Here is an 18,782-nt window from a genome sequence, read left to right on the forward strand (position 1 = left end):
GTCATCCCGTTGCTCGTTGATTTGCTTGAGCGGGCGCCAGTAACATCTCCATTCGTCCCTGTAGTGTGCTAATGTAGCCCAATGGCATCTGCTTGCTCCAGGAACACGAGCTACTCCTGGCGGTGCTCAGGGGACCATGTGGGATGCTGGGATTCAAACCTGGGTCGGCCCGCATGCAAAGCAAATGCCCTACCCGCTGTGCTATCGCTCCAGCCCCAAGAACTGTAGATTTTATTGTTGCCTATAAATAACCTTTGTTTGAATGAAAAAATTTCCTTTTTTATTTCATGTTTTTCTTATCCATAAAATTTTGTAAAGTGCTTTCCCTCCATCTGTTGATAATAATGTGGGGTTTTGTCCCCCTTTTCTGTTAAGTGTTTTACAGGGATTGATTTTCCACTGTTTAGCCATCCTGGCATTCCTAGAATAATAATTCTTTCTTTTGCACAGTGGTAGGGCGTTCGCCTTACAAGCGGCCAACATGGCCGACCCGAGTTCGATTCCTCCGCCCCTCTCGGAGAGCCCGGCAAGCTACCGAGAGTATCTCGCCCGCACGGCAGAGCCTGGCAAGCTCCCCGTGACCTATTCGATATGCGAGACACAGTAACAACAAAGTCTCCAATGGAGACGTTTCTGGGCCCGCTCGAGCAAATCGACGATCAACGGGAGTATAGTGTTTGTATGACACTGCCTTTGATGTATCAACATGTTACATGTTGGGGGTTTCAGCTACATTAATGAGAGAGAAACTCACAGATTGCATTGTTCTGGGTATAGTAAAAAAGGTAGAAAGAGTTTTCTACATTTTTGGTTTCTGTAAGAGTTAGTCTAAGTATCTTAGTCCTAAAATGAATTAGTGGTGAAGCCTTTTAGGCTTCATATTTCTTCATGAAAAACATTTTAATTATACATATAGCTTATTTTTAATTTTGTTTTTGAGGCACACTGAGTGGTGCTGTGGGGTTGCATCTGGTGCAGTGCTGAGGCTGTGGGGTACGCCCAGAGATACATAGGGGATCATGTGGTGCCAGGTTTGGAACCTCAGCCTTCATGTGTTAACCCCTTGTGCTCTCTCCTCTGGTTCAGGGGATGCTGTGAAATTGTCCACTCTGAAATTTCAGATTTACTAAAATCATGTATAGTACACATTAATAAAATTAGTTTAAATCTCATAAAATTACATAAAACTAAAACTAATGAATTGGTGTTTCTCAGGCCTGTCTAATTACTGATAGGATGTTCCATTTTTTTTCATATTGAGCTGGCGTTGATTTTCATTTTTGTTGATACTTTCCCCCACGTTGTATGGTTTTTTTTTATTTCAGTTTAATTTCTGCTTTTTACTCTTTCCTAATTTCTTAAGGATTAAATTGTTATTTTTCTAAGTTTTTAAAAATGGAAGCCTAGGTATTTTAATTTTAGTTTTATCTAATTTATGCAACTTTGTGCTATAATCACATGGACTGTCATACTTGTTTCATATAATTATCAGTCTCTTCATAATTTCAGATTTTTGTTTGATCCTCATAGATTAATTTAAACATACTATTTAAATTTTAAACCGGGAGAGAGGGGGAAGGGGAGGGAGAGGGAAAAATGATGATGAATGTGTGGTGTGTGTTGAAACACACCTGGTAGTGTTCAGTGCGGGGGGAGCTCTCTCATGGCCTCTTGGAATGCAATAGACGTACTCCAGCCATTTGATCTCTCTCCCTGGCACAAATGTACACTTTTTCTAGTAAGTTTTTTTTTTTTAATTAATTTATTTATTTATTGAATCGCTGTGGGAAAACTTACAAAGCTTTCAAGTTTAGGTCTCAGTCATGCAAATATCAATCACAATTCCCTTTACCAATACTTATTTTTCACCACGCAGAACCCCAATAATCCCCCCCCAATGTCTGTGGGGTAGATGAATTCTGGTTAACACTCTATCTACTTTGACTAGCTTCATTGTTTTGATAAAAGTTGCACCATTATTATTTAGACTTTACCCCCCCCCCCCCAAACTCAGCCATGCTGAAAAAGCATTGTGAAATGATCTGCTTTCTACAGCTGGGTTCGAGAATTAAATGATGTTGCACAGCCGCAATAGCGGCCGCGCGGTTTTGGATTTTTGCTATTTTATTTATTAACCCTGCAAGTATTTCTACTGAGAGTCAGATAATTAAGAGATTGGTCTCTGTGCTTCTGGGGCCGTGGCCGTGCCGGAGAGCCGCTCATGGGGGGCAACTGGTGACCTCGGTCGGGCGTGAAGGACGGGCCGGAGCGCCCCCCGTCCCATGAGGTATCCATCCCGCCCCCACCCCCGGCTCAGACCTGCTCTCCACCAGGCTCCCATGCGGCCGCCATCTTTCTTTCCAGAGAGGAGAAGCATAAGTTTTCTTAACTGTATTCCACATCTAGACTTTTGGTTAGCAGCATATATTAACCTCCACATAACTTATACCATTTTCTCTTAACAACAGATGAGAATCTTTAATGTCTCTGTCACCACCAATACCGGTGTGTCCCTTTGGGCTGGGGCAGTGCAGGGAGAGCTTGCCCAGCAGAGCTCAGGCTTAGTCCTGGCAGTGCCAGGGGAGCATTGTGGTGGCAAGAACTCAACCTGGGTCGACTGCATGCACGGCAAACACCCTATCCGCTGTACTGTCACTCTGGCCTGGGTATTGTCCTTTTATGTTCCTGCTAATTGGATGATTTTAAAAGATTATTTCTATTAAGATTTGATTGAGGAGAGCCTCCCTGGCAGGACTCAGAGACCCAGGGGGGGCCTCTTCTGGTGATCTCAGCCCAGCTATTGAGCACCTTGCAGTGGAGTGCTGCTTGAGTCCAGTGGTTATGGGTCCACTAGGACTACATCCTGTGGTGTTTGGGCAGGGCATCTGGTTTGGAGGATTAGACATAGGACCTTGGACTTGAGAGGCATGAGCTCTAGCCACATTTTGAGCTATCTCCTTGATGTTCATTTATTCCATATGAATTTCAAGAGTATTTTTGTCCATTTATTTGAAATGTTCTTTATGTCTTTTTTTAAACTGCATCCAAGCATTTGATATTCTTAGGCACAATTGTGAATGTTTCATTTTGGTTTTTTTTTCCCCAATTTCTCTTCTTTTTATTGTTGATTGAAAAAAAGCTACAGATTTCTTCACATAAATTTATTGCTTGATGCTTTACTGTATAAGTCCATTGCTTCCAGGAGCTTTTTTGTAGAGTCTTTAAGTTTTTCTAAATACAATATCATGTCATCCACAAATAGCAAGTTTGACTTGTTTTTCAGTTTATAAGCCCTTAAGATCTCCCTCTCGCTTTTTTTTTTTTAAGATCCCTTTTCTTGCTTAATTGCTATGGCTAGAATTTCTAGTACTAGAGTCATTAGTAGTGGTGAGAGTGACCAATCTTGTTTTGTGCCTGATCTTAGAGGTAGCTTTCCATTTTCACCATTATGTATGGTGTTTATTGAGCACTTGTGATGATGGTTTGAACTGTATTGAGGAAAGATTCTTCAATTTCCATTCTTTTGAATTGTTTGTTTTATTGTGAGTGAGTATAGGATCTTGTCAGGCTTTCTCTACATCTATCGATATGATCATATGATTTTAAATTTTTCTTGTATTGATATATGAATACAATATAATAGATTGTATAAATAATAAAATAGAATAGAAGGTATTCTATTTTATTCTATTCTGTTTTATTATTTTTCTATTTCTATTCTATTTTATTTTGGGCTGGAGCAATATAGCACAGTGGAAGGGCGTTTGCCTTGCACGCAGCCGACCCAGTCGACCCAGGGTCTATTTCTCCACCCCTCTCGGAGAGCCTGGCAAGCTACCAAGAGTATCTCGCCTGCACGGCAAAGCCTGGCAAGCTCCCTGTGACATATGCGATATGCCAAACACAGGAACAAGAAGTCTCACAATGGAGACATTACTGGGCCTGCTCGAGCTAAATCGATGAACAACGGGAGGACAGTGCTCAGTGCTACATTCTATTTTATTTTATTATTTTTTTTAATTTTAAAATTTTTTCTGACGTACAAACTTTTTGAGATTACATTTCAGTCATACAGTGATTGAATACCCATCACTCCACCAGTGTCCATTCTCCACCAACCAATATACCCACTATCCCTCCCATGACCCCCACTTCTCCCCCTGCCTCTGTGACAGGCACATTCCCTTTTACTCTCTCTCCTTTTGGGTGTTACGGTTTACAATACAGTTACTGAGTGGCCATCATGTTTGGTTCATAGTCTACTTTCAGCACGCATCTCCCATCCCTAGTGAACCCTACAAGAATTATTTATTTGGTGGTACCTTCTCTATCTCAGCTGCCTTTCCTCCAGAATGTGAGGCCAGTTTCTAAGCTGTGGGGCGATCCTCCTGGCCCTTGTCTCTACTATCCTTGGCTGTTATTCTCCCATTATGTTACTTTATGTTCCACAACACAACTGAGTGCAATCATCCTACGTCTGTAGGACTCATTTCACGTAGCATGATACTCTGCATGTCCATATATTTATATGCGAATTTTAGAATTTCATCTTTTCTAACAGCTGCATAGTATTCCATTGTGTAGATATACTAAAGTTTCTTTTAACCGGTCATCTGTTCTCAGGCACTGGGACTTTTTCCAAATTCTGGCTATTGTAAATAGTGCTGCAATAAACATACAAGTGCAGATGTCATTTCTACTGTACTTTCTTGCATGTCTGGGATGTTCCAGAAGTTGTATTTCTGGGTCAAATGGAAGCTCAGTTTCTAGTTTTTTGAGAAATGCCCATATTGTTTTCCAAAAAGACTGGACCAGTCGACATTCCCACCAGCAGTGAAAGAGGGTCCCTTTTCTCCCCACATCCAGGCCAACACCAGTTGCTTTTGTTCTTGTAGATGTGGGCCAGTCTCTGTGGTGTAAGATGTTATCTCATTGTTGTCTTAATCTGCATCTCCCTGATGAAGAGCATTTTTTCATGTGCCTTTTGGCCATTTTTGTTTCTTCTTTGAGAAAATTTCTATTCTTTTCATCACCCCATTTTCCGATGGGATTGGATGTTTTCTTGTAGAATTCAACCAGTGCCTTCTATATCCTAGGTATTAACCTCTTATCAGATGGGTATTGGGTGAATATCCTTTCCCATTCTGTAGAATGTCTTTGTATTTTGGTCATTGTTTTGAGGTGCAGAAGCTTCTTAGTTTAAGATAGTCCCATTTGTTTATCTCTGTTTCTACTTGCTTGGTCAGTAGCGTGTCATCTTTGAAGCTACCGTTAGCCTCAGTGTCGTGGAGGGTTTTGCCGACCTTGTCTTCAATGTACCTTATGGAGTCTGGTCTGATGTTGAGGTCTTGAATCCATTTTGATCTGACTTTTGTACATGGTGTTAGGTAGAGATCTGAGTTCATTCTTTTGCATGTAACCGTCCAGTTTGCCGGCACCATTTGTTAAAGAGGCTTTCCTTGCTCCACTTTATAATTTTTCCTCCCTTATCAAAGATTAAATGATCATATATTTGAGGGGGTGTATAAGGATATTCCACCCTGTTCCATGGGTCTGCAGCTCTGCCTTTGCTCCAGTACCATGCTATTTTAAATATTACCACTTTGTAGTATGGCTTGAGGCTGGGAAGGTGAGGACTCCCATCTTTTTTCCCCCAAGAATTGCTTTAGCTATTCGTGGGACCTTGTTGTTCCATATGAATTTCAGGAGTGTGTGATCAATTTCTTTGAAGAATGTCATAGGTATCTTTATAGGGATCACATTGAATCTGTATAATGCTTTGGGGAGTGGTGACATTTTGACAATGTTAATTCTCCCAATCTATGAGCAGGGGATGTGTTTCCATTTCCTTGTGTCCTCTCATTTCTTGAAGTAGCATTTTGTAGTTTTCTTTGTTCAGGTCCTTTACCTGCTAAGGTAAACTGATCCTGACTTGGTATTTTAAACCATCCTTCTATCCCCAGAATGAATCCTACTTGGTTAGGGTCTGTGATCTTATTTTGATGTATTATTGGATTCACTTTACTAATATTTTGTTGAGGATATTTGCTTGTACCTTTGTCAGGGATATATGCCAATAGTTTTCCTTTTTTGTTATGTCGCTCTGCTTTTGGCATCGGGGATGTTTGCCTCATAGAAGCTGTTTGGAAGGATTCCTGTTTCTTCAACTATGTGAAAGAGCTTAAAACGGATTGCCAATAAGTCTTTTAGAGAATCCTAAAATTTATACATTTCTTTTAGGTCCTCCAGTTTCATGGCATAGAGATTTTCAAAGTGAATTCTTAATAATACTTTGACTTCTTCTGGTAATTGGTGTGTCATCTCCCTTTTCATTTCTGATTTGGTTTAGCTTCCACTTCATTCTAAGTTTATTTCCTTCTGTTTGCTTTGGGTTCCTTTTGTTGGTGTTTTTCATGTAGTAGGAAATTACACTCAAGATAGGCCATTTGGTCAAACTGCCAGCTCTGTATTGAGTTCTACATGTTTTTTACTCTTGGTACTTGATTTGTCTTTTGTATGTCAGTTTTTAGTTGATGAGTAATTGTCTGGATACTGATAACTTGTTGAAATCAAGTGCATCCGTGAGTACTTTGAATACAGCATTTGGTTTCTGCAACCTAAAGAACCTGATGTTTAACTTCTCTTCAGTCAGTAAACTTGCCAATTAGCTGCATTTGAAAAGTGATTTTTGATTAGTGCAATCAGTAAACATAGAATCTTCTCTATGATTACCACACTGATTAGGTAAATTGTCACTTGAGATGCTGTTGGTGAAGTCTTCATTTAGGTGGCCTTAGAGTCCTAGGAAAAGGGTAAGATTTTTAAAGACCAAAGGAAAAAATTAACTCTATTTTTTTCTCGCCTCCTTTCTGAAGTGCAATTCACTGTCTCCAGTATTTTCTCTCCCTCTCAAATGGATCTTCTGTTAGAGCCATACAAATGAATGGTAATAAGTTTGTTTTACCTTATGTCTACTTCATTACTTACCTGCCAAGAAATATTTCTGCTTTTTGAATACTTAAGGGCTATATAGATACATTGCTCAGAACCCCATGAAGAGATTTGTTTAAAGGTAGCTTTAAGTTTTTCTTTAATCCTTAAAAAAAATGTTAGATTGTGTAGATTTAACAATATTACAGTATTTTGATATGAGTATATATTGTTTTAAAAGAGATCCAGGAGTTATCTTGGACCTACCCCCATGGATTTTTTTGCCCTATTTTTCTTTTTTGTTTTGTTTTGGCCACAGGCCACACCTGGCAGTGCTCAGGGCTTACTCCTGGCTCTACAATCAGGGTTCATTCCTGGTGGGATTCAGGAGACCGTATGGTGTGCCAGGGGCCGAACCTGCGTCAGCCATGTGCCATGTGCAAGGCAGTATTTCTAATTTGTTTTCTTTTGAAAAGAAGGGTTTTTTTTTTTTATTGTTTTTTAATTGAGTGAAATTGTTTATGGACATCCGTAAATGCGTCTCCCCACTTCCTTTCCAAGAGAGGTGGTTCTGTGCGTTTGGTTCTAAAAAACCCTTGGTAGTCATAGGGGTAATTTGTACGTTTAGGAAACCACTTAAGCCTTACCACGTTTTGAGATTGGAGGAAGCAAAGAAACTTTAAGCTTCATGTGGGAGTCATCCTGAGTTGCCGGATAGATCACTTTTGTTCCATCTTCTCCTTGATAGGATTTTGTGGATTTTCCTAAAGCAGTGTTCTCTCTCTCTCTCTCTTTCTCTCTCTCTCTCTCTCTTTTCAGTTTTATTTGGGCTGGAGCAATAGCACAGCGGGTAGGATGTTTGCCTTGCATGCGGCCCACCAGGCTGACCCAAGTTCGGTTCTTTCGCCCCTTTCAGAGAGCCCAGCAAGCTACTGAGAGTATCTCACCCGCACAGCAAAGCCTGGCAAGCTACCCATGAGGTATTCAATATGCCAAACCCAGTAATAAGTCTCACAATGGAGACCTTCCTGGGCCCGCTCAAGTAAATCGATGAACAACGGGAGGACAGTGCTACAGTGCGAATTTTATTTATTTTGCTTTTTGAGTAACACCCAGCAATGCTCAGGGGTTCCTCATGGCTCTGTACTCAGAAATCACTCCTGGCAGTGCTCAGGGTGCCATATGGGATGCTGGGGGATTGAACCCAGGTCGGCACCTGCTGTGCTATCATTCCAGCCACTCCTCTTTTTCCTCCTCCCTTCTCCCTCTTTCGCCTTTCTCTCTCTCCCCTTTCTTTCAAGCAGACCCCAGGTTTGTGGGGTTTGGGTTTTATTTGGGGTTTATTTTTTTGGTTCCTAACAAGGGATATGCTTTCATTTCTTTTTTGCTTTAAGAAAGTAATTTTGAAAAGCATGTTTCTAGTTTGTGTTTCCATTAAAATGTGAGCCTGAATACATTATAGTAAGCCTTGTTATCCTTGGGTCTCCGGAGTCTGGAGGAGGTTCTTGTCCTCACGCAGTGAACTCATTAGGCAACTCCTGAAACCAGCTCTTTAACTGGGTCACACCAAAAGCCTGAAGCATGGCTACCAGGACTTGGGGCGCAGATGGGGCCTCAGTTGCTCTCACCAACTTGCTGAGTTCCGTTTAACCCCGGCTGAGCTGCTTGGGTGGGAGTGCCCTTCTGCGTACATGCTTACCTACATAGAGGAGCAGCAGCCACTTAGTCTCTTGTAATCAGGGATGGTAATTATGCTTTGTGTTAGAAGGCACGATTCGACCTTCAGAAAACAGTTGAAAAGTGGGCATTTCCTTTATTGGTATGTCTACCTGACTGAGGTATTTTTTTGCACTCCACTTCATGTTATAATGGGTCAGTCAGTCAGTGATCCTTTTCAGTTCACACACTAAGGGGAAATTGTCCGCTTTCTTTCTCCTTGTTGTTATTGTTGTTTTGGTTTGGGCGTCATACCCAGCTATGCTCAGGGCTTACTCTTGGCTTTGTGCTCAGGGATCACTCTTGGCGGGCTCTGGGAACCCTTTGGAGTGCCGGGGATTTAACCCAGGTCAGCTGTCTATACTTGCTCTCCTTTCTCCACAACCGAAGTTTGTTTCTACCTTTGATCCATACCTGATGACGCTTGAGAACAATTTGCAGTGGCGTTTGGGGCCCCAGACAATGTCTTGAATTGAACCCATGTGTCAAGGATGTGCTCAAGGCCTTTGAGCTATCTCCCTGGCTCCTCAGGATTTTTATTAAACTTACTGTCCGCTTAGTTTTTGTTCATAGGAAAATCCGAAGTATTCCCTCCTTGTGTAACAAATAATTACCCATAACTTTTAACATGCCCCTGCACATATATAATGAGTGAGAGAGAAGTGTGTGAATTCAATGATATACTGATGAAACTATGTTTTGGTATCAAATATAGTTTCAGATTCTACTGGCCCTATTTTACATATTTTTACATTTTTAGTTTGTATATACTTATTCCAGTTCATAGTCTAAATTTTATTTCAGAAATTTTTAATTTTGACATGCTGGTATGCTGGTAACTTAAAAATGTTTGCTTTATAAAAATCTGACCTTTTTTTTTCCCCCCAGACATGAGACCCCAAGATTCCTGGAGAGGTCCTCCTCCTCTTTTCCAGCAGCAGAGATTTGACAGGTAATATTAGAGCACCTAGGAATTTTTCCACATCAGCATTTGGGGTTTGAACCTTCTTGCTTGAAATATACTTTCTTCTTTTTCAAGTTTCCTTTGTGCCTAATCTTGAGGAAAATAAGAGGTTAACATGTTGTAGAATCCTCATGTTTATATACTTTCCTACTTTCTCCATTCTTGGCCTTTATTTATTGAGGCTTTTGAGGTGCCCTGAAATATGCAGCACAGAGAGCTTAAAATTGTATTAGGTTTTGGCCAGGCTAAACAAATTTCTTTTTAGAAGGGTTGTGCAGCTTAATGAGGCATAACTAATGGTGTTCCACTTTTATCATTTCTGTGCCGGCAATGCAGCATTAGTACAGACCAGCCATTGATTCTTGCTACAAACCTCTTGAAGTCCTAATCAGCTTCTTTGGTACAACTTTTTCAGGGCTGACAAGCCTATTGTAGAGCAGTGTCACTGTAGGTCAGTAGTTATTAGTTGCCACTGAAAACAGTTTCTTTAACTACTTAAGACTGAACTGAATTAAACGCAGAAGGGACTCAGAAGAGGATTATGGGATCTGCAGTCTAATAAGTACCACGGACTAGGAAGAATGTGACATGGTTTAATAACAAGGGATGTTTGACATGTGTTCTTTCATTGAGAAGTTGTGTGCTCCTAAGTCAGGTGGTCTCGCATGAAAAGATAGCTAGTCATGTTATGAGTAATTAACATCTGTAGAATAATTTTTATAACAGGCAGCTTTAAAATCTGTTCTTCAGTGCTGGTTTTGACAGAATTAGAATATGCTTAAATGAACTTAGTCCCTGCACAGTAAGGCTTCCTCACAGTAAGGCTTCCTTCTTTGCTTTCCCAGTTCAAATAGAGTTTGTTCTCTTTTCCTTTATCATTTTAGCAGTCTAATCTTTTCACCTGTGAAACAAATAATGTTGTTTATATATATATATATATATATATATATATATATATATAACAGGGTTTTAAGTGCTGTTCCCCTTATAAGAAAACTTTTTGGAAATTGAAACTTCATTTTTTTCAGGCATACTTTAAAACATGAAATTTTTTTTTTTATTAATGGTATCAGCTACTGAGTACAAGTTACGTGTACTGTTAATACTGCTATATTTATGTAAGTGCTCAGGACCAGAGAGATAGTACAGTGGGCATGTAGTTGTTTGCCTTGGCACGCAGCTGACTTGGGTTCCATCCTTGGCACCCCATATGGTCCCTTGAGCACAGAGCCAAGGAGTAAACCCTGAGTACCACCAAATGCGGTACCAAAACTTTAAAAAGTGTGTCTGAGTGCTCGAAAGATAGCTTATGTATGTCTGTTTGCTCTTCCCTCCCTCCCTCCCTCCCTCCCTCCCTCTCTCCCTCCTCCCTTTCCCTTCCTTTCCCTCTTTCTTTTTGCCCCCTCCCCGACACACACACACACACACACACACACACACACACACACACAGGTTTTGACCACACTGGCAGTGCTCAGAGATCACTCATGGCATTCCTCTGGGGACCATATGGGGTGCCAAGGATTGAGCTTGCGTCATTCGGGTGTATGGCCAGCACTTTACCTGCTTTACTCTCTTCAGTCAGCTTATTTACGATTTTAACATCCTCAAAGTAGTTTCATTTTCAGGCAGGCACGATTTTTTCCTAAATTAATCTAAATATATTGAAATTGATATTTCAAATATCTGTCATATCTCCTGTTGTTTGTTTTGTTTTGTTTTGAGGCCTTACCCAGTGGGCCAAAGGTGACTGTTCCCAGGGAGGAAACCCTCCCTCCCCGGCCCCCCCCCCCCCACGGGGGGGGAGGGGGGGTCAGTCCGAGCAGTGATGAGGATTAAGCCCAGGGCTCCTGCATACAAAATATGTGCTCTAGACTTTTGGACCATCTCACTGCCCTCAAGTCAGTTTTAAAATCCGGTTGCCCCACCTTGTTCTCTTATTTCTTTTATTTTGGTAATCACTAACATTTATTGTCTGCTCAAGAAGGTCCAGCATTAAGCTAATGTTTTTAGAAACATGATTTATTTCTCCTAGCAGTCTTGAATTAGGTATTGTTACTTTTACAGATGATAAAACTCAGGTGCACCAGAAGTTTAGTTATTTTTCCATAGATCTCTCTTACATACCATGCATTATATTTTAAAACTTTTCACTTGAACAGAACTCATCAGAATATTTATTTTGAGCATAATTGTGTCCATAGGAAATCAAAGAAAGCAAAGGACCAACTTCTGCTTCTTAAGCACTATTTGTTTAGTTTCAGTTGCTTTCTTCTCCCATTAAAATTTTTTTGAAGTCCATCACCATTGTCTCTTGCATTTTTCTGATACCCATCTCTTTTGTTGCTCGTCTGTTGGCATTATTCTGACTGACTGTGAACCAGGCTACTAGACATTCAGTGGGGCATTTTGGTTTTAGTTTCTGTCCGAAACTTAAAAACAAAAATTAAATGTGAGCATAATAGAATTTTGTGCCTTAGATTAGGATCATTTAAAGAATATACCATTTTACCTCTAAATAAAACAGCACCTCAAAATTTCTCCATTAGCCAAAAACTGCATCAGTCGTTAGGTAGCATTTGTCAGCCTGACTCTTAAGACATAGAGGAAAAACACTCAGTCATTTTGACTTTTCTGAGCTGGAATCAGATAGTACAGATCTTCGGTTCAATATTTTCCACTACCTCTATATTAATAGTTATTTCATAATGAAAGCTTTTTATTAAAATAGTAATTTAGAAACTCAAAAATGATGTCTAACACCTTCATAAAGTTGTCTCAATTAATTGCTGCTGATTTCTATGGAAAAATAAATGTTCTTTCTGACCATGAATGTTCTTTCTGATATTCCTCTTTGTTCTTTTTGTTTAATTTTAATTATTTTTATTATAAAATCATTTTGTCAAAACATAATTGTTCTACCCTATTTTTGGAACATAAAATATTTTTTAAATTGATCTTAAAATAGATATTAACTATACGAGCTAGCTATTAACCATACTACCACACTTTCCTTGAAACTCAATTGAGTTTCATTATTATAAAATAAAAGAAAAACGGATCAGAGTAATGTGATGTGTGAATTGTGGTTCTGGCATGTGGATTCTACGTGAGAGGCTCAGATTTGTGAATCTCCTTGACCACAGAACAGGTTCGTAGGCCTCCTTCCCTCAGAGAGGCCAGAGGAAACAGTCCTGTGTCTGGGGCAGAGCTGCCCCAGCTGTAATAGACACAACATTCTTGCTAAAATGGCAGCTCTGGCATTGGCACAAACACAACCCCCAGTAATTAAAAACCCAGCATGTTTGCACTTTCATGCTGAGAAACTTTTTTTTTATTTGATTCACTTACAGCAAATTATATTATTTGAGCCCTGGTTTCACTTCTGACTGAAGAATCATATTAGCCTTTCTGAGTTATTCAGAGAGCTGTTTCTTCAAGCCATCACACAAAAAATAATTCTTTTTGGGTTTTTGTTTTTTTGTATTTTGTTTTGTATTTTTAAGAGGGGAAGTTCCAAATCAAGCGAGAATGGGTCAGGTGTGAGCAGCTGTGAGAGAATGCCTCCCTTTCTCAGGGAGCCAAGTGGCAGGCTCTTCCACACCTCTCTCCACTCCACCCTACCCCAGGACCTACGAAGTGAAATTTGTGGGCTTATGTCAGTAGTACCATTGCTAATTCCACCAAGTCAGTCATATAACAAATTTAAATTTTAATTGTAATTATTCTAGCATTTTAAATGGTCCCAGAATTTTCTGATATTAAAATATATTTGAAGAAACTTTATTTGTTTTATTTTTGCATGACTATTCTATAAAATGGAAATTGAAAAAAATGCCTCGGTCGGGAACTATGTCTTACAGTGATAGCCTTTAGAAGATGTGTGTATGTTACTTTGTTTATGTGGCAGTTTTTAATACTTAGGATTCAGTTCCTTATACCTATTGATTTGTATCAGCAAAGTGAAAATAGACACTTGAACACAATTAAAACATTTCTTTTGACTAGTAATCTAGTCTGGCAACCTGGGCTACAATAGCTGTCGAGTCTGTGCTCCCGTGTAAACTGTCCACCAAATGCCAGTCAGCCCTTGCCAATTAGTGCTCATGTTGCTAGGTCACCATGGTCAATTGAAAGCTGCATCAATAGGACTTGAAAAGGTTTCCTCCCAATCAGACCTCCTGACATATTGAGCAGAATAATGGATGGGAAAAAACTGCCAAGTTCCCTACCCTGGATTCAAAATACTCAGCAGTAAGAATTCGTTTGCAACCTGCAATTAACTAGGAAGAATGGACTCCAGATACCAGTCAGACATTTTTAAAAACTAAGCCTTATTCTCCTGCCTTATACTGGTTTGTTTACTCTATGATAGCATCTTAAATGTAGCCAACTTGGTGATCCTTGGGCCCAAATCTTGAACTAACTAAAAGGATATTCATTACTGAAAAGAACTTTAAAATCAGACCTTTCTTAACCAGTTAAGTTTAAATATGTTTATTGATAAATCTTGGTGCTTCGTGAAATATTTTGTCTTCACTTATCTGATTCAGAGGTTCTCATACTACGTATTCTATTAGAAAAATTGAAGCATATCAAATTATCTTTAGATTTTAAATTGATCTTGCCAGTGACAAATTTTTGAACGTGTAATTGCCTTGATTTCTAAGAAAACATGCTTTTCCACAGAGGTGTGGGCGCTGAACCTCTACTTCCATGGAATAGGATGCTCCAAAATCAAAACTCTGCCTTCCAGCCAAACCAGTATCAGATGCTAGCTGGACCTGGCGGATATCCACCCAGACGTGATGATCGCGGTGGGAGACAGGTGAAAAGCTACGGGCTGGTGGGGGGGTGGGGGGGAGCATCCTGCTCACTTGGTACTTAGCCGTGCCTCTCTCCATGTTTTCTGGTGGTGTTTGTCTGCATTTGCTTTTGTTTTATCTAGTCACTGTGAAATTACAAAGTTATTCATGAGTGGGTTTTAGGCATATGTGTTTCAGCGCCGATCTCTTCCCCAGCATCTGCTCTGCTCCCCTTTCCCTCCCACCCGCCAGCCTGCCTCTTCAGGAGGTGCTTTTCTGTGCACGTTTTTGCACTGCTGTTAGCATGCTGTTACTGACAGGTCTGAGTGTCACGCCTTACCACCTGTCAGGACCCCCTGCTCCTCCCAGTTGAGCACGTCCCTCCACTAGTCACTGTACACTGCCTTGTCCTATTCCTCAGCACCCATGCCCATCCTGACTCCGCCCCCCCCCCCCCCCCCCACACACACACACACGCACACTCCTGCAAATGGCTTGTTTTCTGTTGAAGACCAGTTCTTACATTCTTTGTTTCCATTGTCCTTGGACATTCATTTTTTTACCATTAAATTTCTTTGTATATTCCACGTATGAGAGACTCCCTTTGAGTCTCTCCTCTGACTAAAATTCATTCAGTGAGACACTCAGATACAGCCATGTAGAAAAAAATTGCACGTTTGTTGTTGTTATTGTTGTTGTGTAATGGCCAATAGTCCACATATCTGTATCATGGTTTCTTTATCCAGTCATCTATTCGTGGACACTTGGGTTGTTTACAGATTTTGGCAATTGTGGATGGGGTTGCCAGGAACTTAGTGGTGCAAATGTCTTTTCTCCATTTTGTTTTGAGTCCATGTGGTTATATTCGCACAGTTAGAATTGTTGGGACAATTGGAAGCTCAATTCCTAGATGGTTTTTTTTTTTTTTTAAGGAATGTGCATATTGTTTTCCACAAAGGCTCAAAGGCTAGACCAGTCAACATTCCCACCAGTAATGGATGAGAGTCCTAGGGCTCCATGTTTTCTTAAAGACATTTCTGAATAAGATACTGATAAAGTGGCTCAGCCAAACTTGGTCCCTCATTAAAAACGTATGTAGTTGAGGGTTCAGAGAGATAGCACAGTGGGTCAGAAGCATGCTTTGCCATCAATATTTCCAGATTCAATCCCAGGGACCTCCGGGTCCCCAGGCATGAGAGTTCCCTCCCTTCGCCCAATACAGAGTCAGAAGCAGCCCTTAGCGGTGGCACAAAAACTAAAGGGATGCGAGGGAGAGTATCTGCCTTAGTTAGGTTACACCTTGAACTTGCCAGAGAATTTCCCTCCCAAAACCCTTTTAGTCATACCTGTCACATTTAGCTTAAATATGCCAGTCACCAAATGATACTATCTTTATTTTAATAGGAACTAGTTCTCTCATACTAGGAATTTTCTAGAAATTGAAAGTAAGAATCTTCCTTTTCAACTGTTTTATTTTTACCAGTTTATTGCTTGATTGATACTGTTGCTCATAGAAATCACTCCTTCAAAATCTCCACATATTTTTCTACCAAATTTAAACAGCTATTAATTGATTGAATATAATTGTTGGACAGATTTAGTATGCATAAGTTTCATTTCCTTTGTATCATCCAGTTTAACAGCATCAAGATTGACATCTGTTTGCCTCAATCTATTTGTCCCTCAGCCATTTGATCCTTGCCAATGTTTGGATGCTCTATAATCACCTCCTGGCCAGATAAGAATACTGTGATTTAGAGTATGTGCAGCCTGTGGGGTTTGTGATTTAGAATATGTGGAGCCTGTGGGGTTTGGTACCTATAGTGATTATGAAGTGGTTTTTTAAATTTCTTACTTACTATTATGATAAATCTTTTGAAGTACATCATTTACAGATTTTCTAACTTGTTATGTTCTTGTTATGACAGTTAAGAAAAACAATTTTTTATAGTTTGGATGAATACTTTTTTATCTTCTCACTTTGTGAGAAAATAGTCATCTTTAATTGCCTTTTAGAAAATTTTATTATGTTCATTAGACTCAACTCTCCTAGTATTTTATTTTGAGTACTGTCACCTTAAGACATCTAAAAATTGTCTGGAGACTTGGGACCAGTTATGGTACAGGAATTAAGATGATACAAGGCAAGCTAAACAAAGAGTATTACATAAAGTAACGACATACTTAAAACCAGAAGACGCTCTGCATAGTCATTAGTCCAGTCCACTCATTTTTTCAAATTAGGAACAGAAGTCTCCAGCACCTAGTTTGTCCCAACCACCTAGTTTGTCACAGAGTTGGGAACTGACTGTTCTGTAATTCTGACTTTAGGTTATCTTCCCTGCCTCCTTCCAAAGAGATTATTCCTTTAAAGGAAGGTACTCTGCTCTTGACAGGAGGTAAAATTCATACTCAAGTAAAAGATATAAAGCAGTAAATTTATCATTCTTTAAGAATCTTTTGGAAAGACATTTTTTCTTTCCTACCAAGATAACAATTTCTAGAGTATAATCAAATTATAGGAACTATTATTATTTAACACAGTATAATTATGACTTAACTATGCTTGTGAAAGCTTATATGATTAAATAAGGTTTTAGACTGTGTTAACATTTAGGGTCTCCACACACAATTGAAACACACATGGTGCTTGGCAGACCATACAGTGACAGAGTATGTACCCTGATCTCCTACATGCAGAGATACTGCTCCAGGCCTCTCAGATATTTCTTTGGTCCAAGGGTTCATTTTTAAATGCTGGAGCTTAAAAAAAGGAATCCTGAAGGAAGAAGTATTACATTTGAATTAGGGGTGGTAGGGAATATATTGATCATTAGTGTTTTACATAAAAATTTTTAACTATATTGTCCCTTTATATTCATTTAAAGAGATTTGTTCATTGGTTGCCTGTTTGATATTTGATGGTAGCATTTGTGCTAGTGTCAAGTTTGCTGTAACTTTTGTGTAAAGCTGGACCCAAAACATCTCTCTCTGGAGATCTTGGGGTCAGGTGTATGTATTTTTAACACATATATAGATTCTTTATGGTGTGTTTTTCTGTAGAGTTGTGAAGTAGATTCTTTACAGGGGTGTTAATCCAGAAAGTAAACTCTTTCTTTTGCTTATTTTCAGGGATATCCCAGAGATGGAAGAAAATTCCCTTTGCCTCCCCCCTCAGGAAGATACAGTTGGAACTAGGCTTTCGTAAAGCTTTCCCAACTCCTTTCATCATTCTACAATTTTATGCTATTTGTGGAAAGATTTTTTTCTCAAGTAGTTTTTAATAAAACTACAATACTTTGTGTATTTCTCTTAATTGTGTATATTTCTACTGGTCTGATCTCACTGTTTTATGTTACTTTCCAGAGGTGTGTGTTGCATAATACAGTGGATCTGAATTTATTATTGCTTGTAAAACACATTTGTTGTAATAGGAATACTGATTTTTCATTATGGTCAAAAATCCAACCAGCTGTGGATTTTTCAAAACACAGTGTATTCTAGATCATCTTAAGATCCATGCTGATTTTTAATGCACAAGAATTAGGTGTAAACTCTTAAGCTGGAAAATTCAGCCAAGTAGATTATATATTGTTCAATATTTTTCTTTGGAAACATTTCATTAATGTACTTGTCTTATGAAAATTTCTGAACTTTAGTAAAAAAAAACACACCTAAAAACTTTGGTCTTGTGTTCTTATTCTTATGTGGTATTTCAACTTTTGAAAATCTTGGTCAAGCATATTGTATTATTTTTTTTTCCAGGAATTCATGTCTACAACTTAATGTCAAGAGAAAAGAATTGAATATAAATTTTAAGTGGATATGGTCAGAAACACCACCTCAAGAAACTTAAAGATGATGTCTGTCTGTACTGATTTAGTCAACTTAGAAAATTTGAGTGTAGGCCGGAGTGATAAGGCAGCGGTTCAAGGTGACTGCCTAGCACAGGGCCATCCCAGTTCACCACCTAGCACCATGAAGAGTGATTCTGAGCACCACCAGGTGTGGCTCAAAAACAGAAAATTGAGAATAAATTTGTATTTTATACATTTCATATTGATTTGTGCTCGGTTTTAAGGTCTTGTTTTGTGTGTGTGTGTGTGTGTGTGTGTGTGTGTGTGTGTGTGTGTGTGCGCGCTGGTTTTTTTGTTTGTTTGTTTTGAGGGGGTGTCACACCTAGTGATGCACAGAGGTTACTCCTGCCTCTGTGCTCAGGAATTACTCCGTCGGTACTCAGGGGACCATATGGGATGCTGAGAATCAAACCTGGGTCGGTTACGTACAAGGCAAACACTCTACCTGCTGTGTTATTGCTCCAGCCCCAGGTCTTGGTTTTAAATCTTTAAGAAGTTAAAATTTAATTC

The 18,782-nt window shown here is 39.4% G+C and overlaps 1 protein-coding gene across 1 annotated transcript in view; it reads left to right on the top strand.

The window, feature by feature from the left end:
• The window catches only part of XRN2 (5'-3' exoribonuclease 2), a 90,235-nt gene extending 71,846 nt beyond the window's left edge, over window positions 1-18,389 (top strand). The window contains exons 28-30 of the mRNA XM_056121522.1: window positions 9,535-9,598; window positions 14,300-14,438; window positions 17,548-18,389. Coding sequence (XP_055977497.1) covers window positions 9,535-9,598; window positions 14,300-14,438; window positions 17,548-17,613 — 269 coding nt within the window. The 3' untranslated portion in view covers window positions 17,614-18,389. The remainder of the gene's footprint in view (window positions 1-9,534; window positions 9,599-14,299; window positions 14,439-17,547) is intronic.
• The last annotated feature ends 393 nt before the right edge of the window (window positions 18,390-18,782 follow it).

Source organism: Sorex fumeus, unplaced genomic scaffold (genome assembly GCF_029834395.1).
Source record: "Sorex fumeus unplaced genomic scaffold, SorFum_2.1 ptg000044l, whole genome shotgun sequence".
Lineage (NCBI taxonomy): Eukaryota > Metazoa > Chordata > Mammalia > Eulipotyphla > Soricidae > Sorex > Sorex fumeus.